Here is a 16639-nt window from a genome sequence, read left to right on the forward strand (position 1 = left end):
TCACATTTTAATTCCGAGCGCTATGTTTACCTTCGGGCAAACAACGTTAAAATACATTCACGAACACTGATTCTATTATTTTTTTCAAAAAAGAAAAACTGTTAATGACTGGGATGATTTTACGAGTCTGCAGCGTGTTCGAAGTTAACCATCGATTTAAAACTCACCCCCATCCTCGATGATGATGGAATGGACAGACGCTGAAGACTCCAGTTTAAGGAAAGTCCCACGTCCAATTTGAACTTTCTGACCCTCATCATGTCCTGGATTCCAAGGTAATAAATATGTCCCCTTATCTGGGCAGCGCACTGAAAGGAGAATGTTGAGCTGACTATAAAATGTTATTGCATTTTAAAATATTGTTTCAAATGTTATGAAAACAGAAGTTACACACCTGTGGTGCCAAGCCTGCGTAAGTGATATTCTTGGCCATCCCCGTTGCTGATGTTTTGAATTAATCCGAGTTGCACGCTGTCAGCCTCTTACTGACACGGGGCCGGGTTGGGATAGATTATAAATTATGCAAATTGATCAATCTCCCAAGGAGTCTGGGAGGGGGCTGGGTTATTGAGAATCACAAACCGGACACAACTCAGTATCAAACCCCTGCAGGTTACAATCTGGTCAGTCCTTGCTACAGTCAGTGTCCACTCACTCACACACACACTCCGAGCCTACACTTCCTGCTGCAAACCATTCCTGAACACACCAGCCCGGGCTAGTTTGTCCCCCCCACCCCTCCCCTCCCCTCCTCCCCGGGTTACATCTCCCGCCCCGAGCCCAGTGCACCTGTTACCGGAGGAGGGGGCTGCAGTACCAGAAAGTTTCCTGGTGCCGGTCGCTTCTCTTCCACTGCGAGGCGATTCGGAACCACTGGGTGTGTGGACGGCGACAGATGCTCCGGATCTCTGAAGCTGCTCTTCCCGGTCCCGGTCTCCCGGGTTGGTGTTGTGTCCTGCTGCAGGGGAGATAGATGCTCCCGTTTATGAAGCCGGTCCCGGGGGGATGCTCCTGTTTATGGAGCCGGTCCTGAGGAGATGCTCCGGTTTATGAAGCCGGTCCTGAGGAGATGCTCCGGTTTATGGAGCCGGTCCCGGGGAGATGCTCCTGTTTATGAAGCCGGTCCCGGGGAGATGCTCCGGTTTATGAAGCCGGTCCCGGGGAGATGCTCCGGTTTATGGAACCGGTCCTGAGGAGATGCTCTGGTTTATGAAGCCGGTCCGGGGGAGATGGTCCTGTTTATGAAGCCGATCCCGGGGAGATGCTCGGTTTATGAAGCCGGTCCCGGGGAGATGCTCCTGTTTATGGAGCCGGTCCTGAGGAGATGCTCCGGTTTATGGAGCCGGTCCCGGGGAGATGCTCCTGTTTATGGAGCCGGTCCCGGGGAGATGCTCGGTTTATGAAGCCGGTCCCGGGGAGATGCTCCTGTTTATGGAGCCGGTCCTGAGGAGACGCTCCTGTTTATGAAGCCGGTCCCGGGGAGATGCTCCTGTTTATGGAGCCGCTCCGCCTCCTCGTGTTTTTTTCCTCTGGAACCCGCTCCCTCTTGGCTCCGCCCCCAGCCTCTCATTGGCTGACCCCGCGCTTAGTTACAGCCGCTGCCAGGAGACGGAGACTCAACATTCCACAGGTAATGACACGGGAAACCCCGCCCCCATAGCGCCCCCATAGCCCCCCCGTCTGGAATTCTCTGCCCTTCCCACCCCAACTCGGAAGGCCATTGCCCTCCCCTTGCAGAAACCCCCTCCTCCCCAGATCCAGCGTCTCAGGGGACCCCCCTCCTCCCCTCACTCTCCCCTCATCATCCTCACTCCTCCCTCCACTCTCCCTCGTCTCTCGAGCTGGATCTCCCACTTTAAACCTCATTCGCTCCCTCATTCCTAAGGGTCGCATTCCCTGCACCCTCTCCTCACTCAATCCCCAGGACACCCTCCCTCACGCAGTCTTTGTAGTCACTCGTCCCTCAGTATCACCCTCACTGTCCTCATTTCCCTCTATGCCAGGGCCGACCCCTCCTTCCCCCTCCATTTACCACAGGAGCCTCATTCATACCATATCCCTCCCTATCCTTCCCTTCACCCTCACTGCTCGCTGACCAGAGGCGACTTGAGTTTGCCCTAATGCCCGGCTCCGGCATGAAGGACTCTCCGATGAGCTGCTGCTTAATTTCAAATTCAACCACGAACCTTTGCAAGTGGATGTCTGAGGGATAAGAGGTTGGGGAGGTGCGAGGTGACGTTGACTGCACCGAGTCGATGGGCCAAATGGCCTAACTGTAACACTATCCTGATCCTGTACTTACTTCCCTCCCCTCAGAATCGAGGTCTCCCCTGCTCTCACTATGGCAGTCTCGTTCCCTCACTCTGAATTTCCCAGGGCTCTCTCCCCGTCCCTCCCTCTCCCTCAGTACTTCCTCTCTGTCACTTCACCCGCCCTACCACCACACTCTCCTTCCTTTCCCTCCCTCACATTCGGAGAGTGCCTCTCCCGCTCCGTTGAAGCCAACCCCCACAATTTCCCCAGGCCTCCCCGGGTTGTAGGAGGGGACTGAGAGACCACTGGGTTTGGTCAGTCCCAAGCCCAGCAAATCTTTCAGTGACAGTTCAGCCTTCCCCGAGGCCAGTCAAGATTCACCCGAGAAATCTGTTTCCTAAACATTTCGACCTTGGTAAACACATCTCACGATCCGGGGTTCTGTCTCTCTCTCGATTCCTGCTAAATATCTCCTGGGACGAGGGACCAGTTCCAGGAAAACGCGGTCACGATTCCAAAACAACAGCCGCCGGGCTCCTTCAGCAGCTGGGGCTTGGAGCCAACATCAGCCCCAGGAACCACACGCGCGAGTGTTACACAGCGGCTGCAGGCGAGTCCAAGACAGGCTGAGAGGAGCTGCCCATACAGACAGTTCCCCGAAATAACCTGGGACAAAATAAGGAGCTCACGACACTGCCTAATAACCGCACAAAATAGCCAAGGCCAAACATCATTCACCACCACCAACCCCCGGCTCCTCCACATACCACCCAGGACTGAAGGGAACACCATCACTAAATAATCCCTTTCCCAAGCACTTAGCTTCTGACCAGCAGCCGCTGCACTGAACTCTCAGGAGATACCTCGGAATCTGTTCCATTCATTCCCTTCCATTATTCTGATACCGATCCAGTTAATTTAAACTTTTGGACTTCAGAAGCACACCACGGGATCGAAATAAACAGCAGCAAGGGCGGTTTTGCAAACAACACGTTTCCCTGCATTGTGTGGACTAACTCACTTCTGGCTGAAGTTTATGTTGGAACTGAGAGCGCCTTTTATTTTGGAGTCTGTGAAACACAAGTCGCAGAGTCCCACGCAAACAAACATTAAACACACACGTAGCACCCACATCTGACAGAGTTAGGGAAATTACACGAGTCATCATCAACTCTGGCCAGTCCTGTCGCTCCAACCTCAGAATCCAGCTCCTATCACATTCTATTTTTTTTATTAGATATGGGCATCGCTGGGGTGTTGAAAGGCCTTACTGCAAGGCAGCCTCCAGGAGATTATAGGGCCAACTATAATATTGTTCGGGAGGGCATTTCAGGATTTTGACCCAGCAACACTGAAGGAACCGCAATACATTTCCAAGTCTGGATGGTGAGTGGCTTGGAGGGGAACTGGTGGTGATGGTGGTGGTGTTCCCATGTGTCCTAGACGGGAGTGGTCATGGGTTGGGAGGGTGCTGTCTCAGGCCCTTGGGTGAATTCCTACATCTTGTAGATAATACACCGACTGCTGAATCGGTGTCAGTGATGGAGGGAGTGAATGTTGAAGGTGAATCCTTAACCAACCATTTCACATTAAGTTATGGTCATCTCTACATGCAGACTAAACGGCAGCCAAAGCTGTTTTCCAACTCTCAGAAAATCTGAGACAACTACTTGGAGCTAAAATGACAAGTTAAGCACTCACCAATTAACAAACAGGTGCATGCCAAGAACAGACAAAGATTAAAGCATATTCAACACAAAAAAAACTGAACATTTTACCAGTTGGAATTTGCACAATCCAAGCAACCACTGAGAGAAGAATGAGAACAGAGAACAAGAGCACAGATTCCTGAAGGCCTGTTGACAATGAAGCTGGGTTAGGAGTTCACTAAGGGAGCGGCCATTGAGTAACCAGTGCCTCAATACTGCTTCAGAACGACACTGTGGTGAACCTTTTCTGGTGGGTCTATAAAGGGTGACACAAGATGACCTGTGGCTAAAGTTAAATCATCAGCAAGCTGCCCTTTTATAGGTTGGGTCATCTAATCAAATTAAAACCATTGGCACCAAAACCAGCAGGAGACTTCCCCAGTGAAACCAGGACATTTGATGATCTAAGTCTCCAAGCCCCAGTCTCAGGAGACATTGAGCACACATTGTAAAGGTGGCCAAACATACAGTGTCACCGAAGACAGGCAAGCAGCTGAAATATCCACATATGCTATCATGCCCTCAGCTCCAACCTTGCCAGGGACCCTGCAAATCCTGTTTTATCCAGAGCTGAGGGCAAGCTGCAAGATTGACCCAACACCAATGAATAGGAAAGGTTTGGAGGGATGTGGGTCAAACACGGGCAGATGGGACTAGCTTAGTTTGGGATTATAACCCACATGGTCTGGTTAGATCGAAAAGGGTCTGTTTCCATGCTGTATGGCTCGAAGCGTGAGCTGGAAATTAAGAGACACCAAAGAGAAGTTAGATTGAAGATTTCTGATTACAAACTAAAGACAGGGATGGGATGGAGGTGTGTGGGACCAGGCCTGCCAGAGGAGTTGAGCTAGAAAGCAAGAGTTGAGTTGCACTTTCTATATTTGTGAAGTTCATAAAATTAACAAGGAGAGCCCTGGAGATGACAACAGCATGGCTGCTGGATTCAACAGCAGTGGATGTTACTGTATTCCTGGATAAAGGACAGCCTTGGGGATGTGGTGTTGAATGGGACACTAAGCCTGAACAATTCTGTTTAGATGCTGCAAGTAAGAGAAGTTGGTGAATCAGGACAAAGGAAGTTGAATTTCTGTAAAGGTTCAAGGACTGGCATATAAAAATACCAGGCATAGATGAGATATTTTACATTTTTTCCACTTATTAAATTTCACACACTGAAATAATCCCTGAAATCGAATATTTTCCCAGTTGTGTTACTTCCCATTGTAATGGCAACATGTCACACTGTGATTCTCAATCAGAGAAACTGTCTGAATCATTATGTTATAGTCTTAATTTCGCTAAACACTTAAAATATAGATAAGCTAACATTATGTCAGCTACAAGAGTTAATAATACATTTTTAATAGAACACTGGTTGTGGGGATATTATGTATATGAGCTATTGCACAGTGTGAAACTTTGATAACTCAAAGCACAAATTGGTCCTTACCGTATTTTTTAAAATTCATTTTCAGTCTGGAGTCATCACTCACACAGCCAGAATTCATTCCTCATTTTATTGTTAGAATTGAGCAGTTTAGATTATTGGCAAACTGGAGTCAAACAGATCGGCCGAACCAGGTTAGGGAGTAACTTTTCATTAGTTCTGAAGAGGAGTCATATATGAAACTCAATTTCTTACTCCACGGTGCTGCCAGGCTCACTGGAGGTTCTCCAGAATTCTGTGTTTATTTCAGATTTCCAGCACCCAGTATTTTGCTTCTCTAAAAGGCCACAGCTGAAGCTGCTGGTTTTTATGACAATCTCACTACTTCAGGGATACCTTTTAATTGAAAGATCATCTTTTGTTCCCAGACTTCTATTGTTCCAGACTGAATTCAAGTTTACAAATAGCTATGGTAGGATTTGAACTCAAATGGCTTCAAATAATTAATCCATGCCTCCATCTCCCCATTCCTGTAACATAATCATGATAGTCTTAAACTAATCATTCAAAATTTTAAGACAACATTTTTTGTATTTGCAGCCCTCACTATAGGTTTAAATGTCTTTTAAGTTGTGGAGCATCACACTGAGAAGGTCCCACAGGTATTATTACCCATTGAGTATTCAATTCTCCCTCACCACCATCTCTCCCAATCTAGACTGCATTTCTGACATCTATTACTAGATGAGTGGACATCTTCTCCAGGTAAATACTGGAAAGATCAAAGCCATTCGGAGGAACTTTCAACTCAAACTCAGTGAAACAATGAAACCTATATCAAGTGGGGAACTCACTGAAATCTGCGGTAGATTTCAGCAAAGCCCTCTAACTGTGCAAAAGCATTCACAATTCACTTCCCGGTTTCCTGATGAATCAGAGAAAGTGGGCTAGATCACATGCCCAATCTGTCAAAGGAAGGATTTTGAATTAAGGGGACCTTGGCACGGTTAAGACTGACTGAACTGGATACTGATTCTTGAGGCTGCAGGAACCAAAGAATTGGAGAGGAGTCTTGGCTCTTCTCTGACCCAGACTCCTACCTGCATTTAGTGATCTGAGGGATTGCAATGAGGTGATTCTGTCAAGAGCAGGAGGAAGAGGCTGGCCTCTCAAACTACGCAGGGTAATTAGAAGGGCTAGAGGAAGTCAAGGCCAGGTGTGTTTTCCCTCCAACTTGGAGACAGTGTTCAGAGAATCAGAAATCTCAGAGATGCAGCAAGTGAAAACATTTCTGAATGTGAAGCTCCACGCCGACTTGTGCAACATTCCACAATTTAGAAAGTTCCCTAAGTCAACACATTTTGCAACTCTATTCATTCTTTAGCACTGGGTTAGCACTGCTGCCTCATAGCACCGGAGACACGGGTTCAATTCCCGCCTCAGGCGACTGTGTGGAGTTTGCACATTCTCCCCGCGTCTCCTCTGGGTTTCCTCTGGGTTCTCTGGTTTCCTCCCACAGTCCAAAAAATGTGCAGGTAAGGTGAATTGTCCATGCTAAATTGCCCGTAGTGAAGGGGTAAATGTAGGAGAATGGGTCTGCGTGGGTTGCTCTTCAGAGGGTCGGTGTGGTCTTGTTAGGCCGAAGGGCCTGTTTCCACACTGTAAGTAATCTAATCTTAACTTGCAGGCACCTCACCTCCCCAACTAGACATTTAGATTCACACTCGTTTTACTGCTTTCTCACATTCATCCCTCAGTCACCATTCTAAAGTGTTGTCGTTCAGTTGTCCGTATGAGCCTTCAAGTAATGGCTCTAACTCTGCTTTCTCTCCTTGTACCAGAGATCTCAGGGACAAGCAGAGATCCAGAATGTGGTTCTTCAATGAGAAGCCCTTTGTCAGCCTTTAACACTGAATGCTCCATGGCAAGTCTTGTACCAGAAGGCTGCAGACTTCAGCAGTGACCTGCTGTGAGCGTCCTGAGGGGGTGGTACTCAGATAAATCAGACAGCTGATTCTCTGTCTGTAGAATATCTCTGGGCTTTCATATCTTTGGAACTGGATCTCTGATCCATTCCCTCTCTCCTATGCCACTGAAACCATGGGGCTGTGAAGGGGGCAGCTGGTGCTGGGTATTGCTGTCCCTCTTGTTTCTCATCACATACAAAGTATAGTTGTATACAATGTTTCCATGTGATGAAGACAGGGAATTGTAGCTTCATGTGAGTGAAATACTAGCCTGAGCTCCAGGAAGTTGACTATTGACTGTCAAACAATGAAAGCACTCCAGGCAGTGAAATGCTGTGAGCACCAGACTCTCTCCTAGTGACAGCTGTCTTTATATTCTTCATGGTCTTCATATTCACTGTCCACAGCCTTCCCAAGCCTGTCAGCTTCACTTTAGAATTCTACTCTGCTGTGCACTTGCCTGGTTGACCCTGGCAAGCTATGACAGCTTGAGAAATGGCTGTACTGACTGTTAAAGGCAGAACGATTGGGCAAAACAGCAATTAATCACTGATGTGAATAATTTAATTACTTCCTTGATAATGCCAAGAGGATTCTCTGTTTGCCTGTGAACCCTCCCAGGTAAAATCCAGAAGAGGCTGGGATAATGTCTGAATCCTGGTCCAGCCTCACTTTAATTAAGTAATTTAACTCCTTGCACACATCCAAACACACTCTTTCTTGCCCATTAGAAATCACTCCATTTTCTTACCAATCAACTCCATTCCTCTCGTTGAAAACTCTCTGAACTGAACCTTCATATTAGCTTTGATCTGACAAATCTCTGACCACTAATTCACACTATATCTAATACTGCCTACTTCCACCTTTGTAACATCAACTGACATTGTCCCTGCCTCTGTTCATCTGTTCCTAGCCCTAACCTTATCACGTGCCTTTACTCTCCCTTGGGACTCCATTATATCAATACACGACTGGTCAACATTCAATGTTCTAACCTTGTGAATTTAAAATCATTGGAAGTACTGCTGTTTTACCCTAACTGGTACCAAGTCCTGTTCATACACCTTTGCTCACAGACTTTCACTGACAGCTGATTAGAGGTAAAGATAGTTGCCGCCTTCCAAAACAGACCACAGCTGTCACTAGGAGAGAGTCTGGTGCTCACAGCATTTCACTGCCTGGAGTGCGCTGTTTTTAGAGAGAGATGACTGGTGGTTTAACCTGAGGGTCACCATGCCCCAGGCAAGGGGAAAGGTTGAGAAAGCGGGTCCTTCATGGTGACCTCACCTGGTGAGGGGATTGAACCCAATGCTGTTTGCAACATACTGCATCACAAACCAGCCTCCAATCAATTCATCTAACCAAAGCAACACTTTACTGTTCAAATTCTCATTCTTGTTTTCTAATACCATCCAACCCAAACAACATTCCATGACATCTATGCATACTACATTCTAGCCTCTTGAGCATCCTCTTTTAATCTCACCACTTTAGGCCGTCATGCCTTCAGTCACCTAGGCCTCAGGTTCTGCAATTATTTCCCTAACTTGTCTCTCTACCCCATTTATTTTTAAAGACCTCCTTTAAAACCTCTTTGACTAAACCTATGGTCATCTGCCTTCATGTCTTCCTACACAACTGTGTCAAATTTTCTTGATACCCTCCTGTATTGAGCCTTGGGATGTTTTATTGCATTAAAAGATGGGTAACTGCAGATCACCCATGTTCTGTCCATAAAAATAACCTACCACTCCAACACACCATCGTGTTCCCCACACAGCATCGCTATCTTGGGCTTATTGCAGTGCTCCAGCAAAGTACAAGCAGGAAGAACATCATCACATTTTTTGTTCGGGGACGCTGCAGCCTTCAGGACTCAATGTTCAGTTCCATCATTTTAGAGCCTGAACACCTGCCGTGTCTTTTGCCCATGCCTACACCACAGGCTCGGTCATGACATGGACTGCATTCAGCACAGCCAACCAATTTTCAACTACCCATTGTCCCCATTATTGGGTTTACTGCTTTCCTGGCATACTATCAACCATGCTTAAACTTTCTTTCTCTGGACTCTCTGTCTACCTAACTACTCACTTCTTTTCACACACCCACACCCACCAACCCACCCTGCTGCTTTTGTTAAAGACAAATTATTGTTGTTTTTATCTTTTTGGGCTCTTGCTGTAATTGTAACCAGCAGAAAGGTTTTACAGCAAAACCAGAAATTGCTGGAGAAACTCAGCAAGTCTGGCAGCATTTGTGGAGAGAAATGTTTCGAGTCCAGTGACCTTTCATCAGAACACAGGCTAAGGTTTTACATTCTTCCCCCAGTAGCAGAATCTCTCACCGACAGCACTGCCATGGGTATTGCTATCACAGCACTCTCAACGGCTGGTAACCGAGGTTCTGTTCAGAGCACTCTCAGCTGTGAGTCAACAGGCTCTGGGTTCAAGACCCATTCTAGGAACGTGAGCTACTGATAAGACCAGGAGCCAATTCACTCCCCTGAAGGGATGGGCAAAGATCTGGTGACATTACTGAACCGAAGACTAGGGGCATTATCCTACTGAATAATGATCCCTGAATCCTTATCCCTAAAATAACTCATTTGATTCCTATTTGTGGGATCTTACTGTGTGCAAACTGTCAGCAGCCTTCCCCACATCACAGCAATGACTACTCAAAGATATTTTATTGGGTGTGAATTGTCTTGGGACAAACGGAGGACATGAAAAATACTAACTAAATGCAAGCTATTCTGTATTTATATCATGCTTCCAAAAAATAAAACACTCCCTCCACTCTGTCTGGCTGTAATTTTATAAGGGTCTGTTATTTGTTTAGGATGATGGCAACACATTACACTACTGGCAGGGTTCAGGAAGCTCAGGCTGGGCTACAGCTCCTGTGCCTTCCAACATCCGGATCCAAGCAGCCCACTTGATTGGCACCTTATCCACCACTTTAAATGTCACTCACTCCACCACCGAGGCATAGTGGCTGCAGTGTGCACCACCTACAAAATGCCCTGTAGGATTTCTCCAAGGCTCATTCGATTACATCTTTTAATCCACAACCACCACCAACTAGAAAGACAAGGGCAGCAGGTCCATGGGAATGCCACAACATGCAAGTTCCCCTCCAAGCCACACATCATTCTGACTTGGAAACGTATCGCCGTTCCTTCACTGTTGCTGAGCCAATATCCTGAAACTCCCTCCCTAACAGCCCATGGGTTTATTTACAACAGGAGTGGATCAAGGCTGTTCACCACCATCTTCTCAAGGGCATTTAAGAATGGGCATTAATCAGTGACCCACCCAATCAGTGGGTCATATTGCATGATTAAATAACAGCGTTTGGCCCAACAGACACAAAGTTATCCCAGCTTTTATGAGAAAATCTTTTAATGTGTCTTGAAGTGCTTTCTTTCTTTAGATATCTTTTACAATCATTTACAGAAAATAATAAATTGGGACTCCTAAACAAAGACAGCAAATGCAGCTAAGCCAGCAATCCTCAGGTGCACCCTAGATAGAACCCTCATTCTGATGTTAAACAGAAAAGGTAGGATTCTGAAGAAGGGTCATTGAAGTGGTACAGTGGTTAGCACTGCTGCCTCACAGCGCCAGGGTCCCAGGTTCAATTCAGTCCTCGGGTGACTGTGTGGAGTTTGCACATTCTCCCTGTGTCTGTGTGGGTTTCCTCTGGGTGACCCGGTTTCCTCCCACAATCCAAAGATGTGCAGGTTAGGTGAATTGTCAAATTGCCCCATAGTGTTAGGTGCATTAGTCAGAGGAAAATGGGTCTGGGTGGGTTACTCTTCGGAGGGTAGGTGTGGACTGGTTGGGCCGAAGGGCCTGTTTCCACGCTGTAGGGAATCTAATAAAAAAATAAAACTTGATGCTAACTGTGCTTTCTCTCCACAGATACTGCCAGATCTGAAGTTTTCCAGCAATTTCTATTTTTATTTCTCATTCAGATGTGCTGGGATCTGAATTGTCCCCAAAACTCAGCCTGTTTTTGTACAGATGCTGACTTATGGATTTACAACATCTTTTGCTGTGGTTTGTGAGATCATCGCATGCTTTAGAGAGATTGTGTTTGCATAATACAAACTTCTAACTCAGGAATCGAAGAGTCTACCTCTGTTTGAAAATACTGAAAACATTTTGAGCACATGCTGTTTACAGGAAGTCACTGGGTACTGCGATAAAGGCTTATGGATGAATAATTGGTGTGATTTGCAGCTTGGGTGGTCTATATTTAGAGGAAATATTTTCTGTTGGCAGAACAATATTAATTATTACTGGAAAGGCTCAGCAAGTTTGGCAGCATCTGTGGAGAGAAATCAGAGTTAATGTTTTGGGTTCAGAACAGTCAGGAAGATTAATTGAACCTGAAACGTTAACTCTGATTTCTCTCCCCAGATAATGCCAGACCAGTGCAGCCTTTCCAGCAATTTCTGTTTTGTTTCTGATTTCCAGCATACACTGTTCTTTTGGATTTTATTGATTATTACTGACTTAATCTATAAATTTGTTGATCATAATTTAATGGTCCAAAGTCTTTACGATAGATAAATGTACCTTCACAATGCCGTAAGGAATTTCACAGCTACTGAATTACTATTTTAAGTGAAGTCCATGGACTTGTGGGAAAGTACAGAGGCTAACTTGTAGTCTGCAAGCTCTCACAAAAACAGAAAAGACAGAAACTAATCTACTATTGAATCATAGAATCCCTACAATGTGGAAACAGGCCATTCAGCCCATCAAGTCTACACCAACCCTCTGAATGGCATCCAACCCAGACCCACCACAATCCTGTGACCTTGCAATTTCCCATGGCTAATCCATCTAACTTGCACATCCATCGACACTATGTGCAATTTACCATGGGCAATCCACCTAACTTGCACACCTTTGGACTGTGGGAGGAAACCCACAGAGACACAGGGAGAATGTACAAACTCCACACAGTTACCCAAGGGTGGAATTGAACCCATCTCCCTGGCGCTGTGAGGCAGCATTGCTGACCACTGAGCCACCATGCCACCTCATTGGTGATATTGTTTAGGAAGTTAATAATGACCATGACTCCAGGGGAACCCCTGCTTAAATAGTGGCATAATATCACTTACATCCACCTGAATAAGCCAATGGCGCTCAGTTTAATAGCACATTCAAAGTTTTTACCTCTAGCAATACAACACTGTACTTAAACATCAGCCTTTATTATGTCTAGAGTAGGATACACAGACCTGATATTCAAAGGCAGTGCTACCCACTGAGACAAGCTGTGTCAAGTTAGTGTACATGTGAGAGTGCGGCAGTGGACAGCACAGAGGTGAATGTTGAGATCACTGATTTCTGCAGTCAGGAACCTAAGTTTCCATCAATCATTCTCTGATTATATTGTTATCTTTTCTTTTAGACTCCCATTATGATCCAAACTGTACTTCAGCTTCCCTTAGAAAAGTTTAATGAAGAAAACGGACATTGTGTGTATAGTTTTAGTAGGGATCGCAAGGTTAAAAATACCACAAATCAAGCTATCTTTTCATGCTTTTGTTGATAAGTGAGTAACAATAAGAAGCATCTGAGACAAACATGAGTGTTGCAAAAAAAAAACTAATTGCCAAATTGTAGTTTGAACAGTATATTGCTCATTAGTCAGTTATCAGCTGCTGATTTTGTTATAAATAAAATTTCAGTTAATAGTATTAACAACAGTACCTTTCAATGACCATTCATTACACAGCAGAACATGGACTCAGAGTGGCTTCAAGCATTGTTTCCCAAATGCATATAGTACTTGTAATGCCTGCTTCCCTTAAAATCCCACATTTATCCAATATTAAGAAATAAATGTTCATTTACATTCAGCAACTATTCAAGGATGCAGAAAAATCAAATGTGATCGATACCAATTGTGAACAGTTTTTGAGTTTATTTATTTGATATGATGCTGTCCTTTCTCAGACAGCAGGTGGCAGTAGTACCACCAGCAGTCAGGAGAAAATTGCTGGAAGGTACCTGACAGGTGGAAGCTTTGAAAATGAACACTGCCTCCATCTGCTTTGCTATACAGAAAGCAGGGGCATAAATCCACAGGGAACTAAGCTGACAGTTGCCCACCTATTTATTTTTTTCTAATTATGAGGGATCTGGACACTGCAGAGAGGGAGAAACTGTACCCATTGTGAAAGGAAAGAGAATGAGGGGTAGGAAACAGTATGCATTCCTGTAGGGAGTGTTTAGGATGTGGAATACGCTGCCTGAGTGTGTGGAGGAAGCCAATTTAATTGAGACATTCAGGAGGGAATTGGATAACTATCTGCAAAGGGAGAAAGTGAAGAGCTACAGGAGAAGGTGGGAAAATGATACCGGGCAGACTGTTGGTTTAATGAGGTAAAAACAATGACTGCAGATGCTGGAAACCAGATTCTGGATCAGTGGTGCTGGAAGAGCACAGCAATTCAGGCAGCATCCGAGGAGCTTCAAAATCGACGTTTCGGGCAAAAGCCCTTCACAGATTCCTGATGAAGGGCTTTTGCCCGAAACGTCGATTTCGAAGCTCCTCGGATGCTGCCTGAATTGCTGTGCTCTTCCAGCACCACTGATCCAGATGTTGGTTTAATGAGCCAGTGCAGGCATAATGGGTTGAATGGCCTCCTTCTATGTAACTCTTGATTTGTGACTCTGAACTGAAGGGATGATGGCAAAGCTTTCTCCAAACTCAGTCTGGGTAACAGATCATCTCACAGAAAAGCTGCTGCAGCACCTTCAACAACACCCATCCCTCTGCCATTTCTTGAGGAGATGAACTTTTACTAAAGTGCAGTTCCAGGTGAAACTCCAGTACCTTGTCCAAGTGACCAATTTATCAAGTCTCCAGAGCAGGGGTTTGTTGGAAATAGGATAGTGAAAGCTACCATTGTCAAGCCCAATCCTACCCTCAGTCAGCATCCAAACATTCATCTGGATTCACTGAACAGCAACCAGCAGCTGAAGCCACATCTGGGATTTCTTCTCCCTAGATCAATGGGAGTCAACTGTAGCCAAGCTGGGCTGGGATCACTGAACACTGATGGGGAATTGAGCTTACCCCTTCATCGTCTGCCCTCATGCCTAAACTTACAAGTGATTGTTCTCACTTGGGTATTGAGTCTATGTGATGTCTCCAACTCTGGTGTCATAGGTGCTGGGGCTTTCGTCAATGCTTTACTCTACCGTCTCGCTCTTTTGTTCCTTGCTTGTCCAAACAGGGTTGTAAACCTCCCAGGGAGAGCACACAGGTCACTCTGCTTCATAATCAAAAGCCTACCTGCTTAGCAATGGCAATTAGTGGAATAGAGATCTAAACTGGCACCAAAGACAGATTGTGCCCCTGCTGTTCTTGAACTAGAACGTGGGACGTAGAGTTCCCAACAGTGATTCAAGTATCAAGCCCACCACTAATTTCTTTCTTGCGATTCAGAGGTTGGCATTGATGACTTGTTTGAAAGAATGGGATGGTTTGCCAGGTCATTTCTAAAGGCTAACTATGTTAGTGTAGGATTTAAGTTACTGTTTGAATAACTTCCTCACAGCAGGGGATCTCCTGTACATGCGGGAAATCCTTGAGCTTCACCAAGGATTGGCATCAGAAAAGGGAGTGAGGAGTCTCCTTTGGTCAATTCACTGAGCCCAGCGGAGGCACTCCCTATAAAGGTTCTTGAACCTGCTTTATCCTCCACCCCCCCAGCCCCATGACAGCTCACAGGGTAGATAATCTCTGAGGATCACAACACTTTGTAAAATCTAGCCCTAATCTACTCTTGCAAATACGGTATTTCAAACACAAGGAATTTGGTTCCCTCACAAGCATTTCAAGTCCTGAAGATCCAAAGGCGGCCATCAAAACAATTATATTTCACAGAATGGTGGAGCGATCAGGACAGACTCAGGGAATTGGGATTTTATTCACTGCAGAGAAGTATACATTGAGCAATGAAGGGAACAGATAACATATTCAGACAACACGGATAGAGCAGAGGACAGAGCACAAGCAAAAAATGCAAAAAGCAGTGATATATCTGTGCTAGCATTTCTGTTTATGATGTAAAGGATCCCATGGCATGATTTCAAGGAAGGGCATGAGTGTTCTGTCTGGAGGTTCTGGACACAGTTATCCATCTATCAACATTAAAAAAAAATTGATCTGCTCATCATATTCCTCGGTAGAATTTTGCTGTGCACAAATTGGCTTTCTTCATTATAATAGCAATAACACTAAATGTGTTCATTGGTTCAATGTCTTTTGTGACAGCCTGTGGTGACTAATGGTGCTAGGAAAATGCAAACTTTTCTGGATCTCTGGAACAGATTACTTAGCATGGATCCAGTGATGTCTGTATCCAGGCAGAACACTGATTGAGGATGTTGAACAGGCTATAACGGACCAGTTTGTCCTGAAGAAGGGCTTATGCCCGAAACGTCGATTCTCCTGTTTCTTTGATGCTGCCTGACCTGGTGCACTTTTCCACCAACACATTTTTAAGCTCTGATCTCCAGCATCTGCAGTCCTCACTTTCTCCCAGTTTATCATAGCCAACTTTCTTATTTAAAGGGGCTGGAACACAAATAGAACCCAAGTGGAAACAGTCTCTTGGCCCAACAAGTCCACACTGACCCTCCAAAGAGTATCCACCAGACTCAGTCCCCTACCCCTAGCACCTAGCCTACACATCCCTTAACAATATGGGCAGTTTAGCATGGCCAATTCACCTGACCTGCACATTTTGGGACTGTGGGAGCACAGAGAGAACCATACAGTCATAGAGATGTCCAGCATGGAAAAAGACCCTTCGGTCAAACCCATCCATGTCGACCAGATATCCCAACCCAATCTAGTCCCACCTGCCAGCAACCGGCCCATATCCCTCCAAACCCTTCCTACTCATATACCCATCCAATGCCCCTTAAATGTTGCAATTGTACCAGCCTCCACCACATCCTCTGGCAGCTCATTCCATATGCATACCACATACACGTGAAAAAGTTGCCCCTTAGGTCTCTTTTATATCTTTCCCCTCTCACCCCAAACCTATGCCCTCTAGTTCTGGACTCCCTGACCCCACGGAAAAGACTTTGCCTATTTATCCCATCCATGTCCTTCATGATTTTATTAACCTCTCGAAGGTGACCCCTCAGCCTCTGACGCTGCAGGGAAATTAGCCCCTGTCTATTCAGCCTCTCCATATAGCTCAAACCAGGAGAAAGTGAGGACTGCAGATGCTGGAGATCAGAGTTGAAGATTGTGGTGCTGGAAAAGCA

The 16639-nt window shown here is 45.6% G+C and overlaps 2 protein-coding genes across 2 annotated transcripts in view; both read right to left on the reverse strand.

Moving 5' to 3' along the window:
* LOC122540857 (cell migration inducing hyaluronidase 1) overlaps positions 1–1609 on the reverse strand; it is a 289057-nt gene extending 287448 nt beyond the window's left edge. Inside the window, exon 1 of the mRNA XM_043677069.1 lies at positions 790–1609. The gene's annotated coding sequence lies outside the window, so the exon portion shown is untranslated. The remainder of the gene's footprint in view (positions 1–789) is intronic.
* LOC122541088 (cell surface hyaluronidase-like) overlaps positions 1–16639 on the reverse strand; it is a 146242-nt gene that overhangs the window by 103584 nt on the left and 26019 nt on the right. Inside the window, exon 4 of the mRNA XM_043677617.1 lies at positions 168–308. Within this exon, the coding sequence (XP_043533552.1) occupies positions 168–308 (141 nt within the window). The remainder of the gene's footprint in view (positions 1–167; positions 309–16639) is intronic.

Source organism: Chiloscyllium plagiosum, chromosome 36 (genome assembly GCF_004010195.1).
Source record: "Chiloscyllium plagiosum isolate BGI_BamShark_2017 chromosome 36, ASM401019v2, whole genome shotgun sequence".
Taxonomy (NCBI): domain Eukaryota; kingdom Metazoa; phylum Chordata; class Chondrichthyes; order Orectolobiformes; family Hemiscylliidae; genus Chiloscyllium; species Chiloscyllium plagiosum.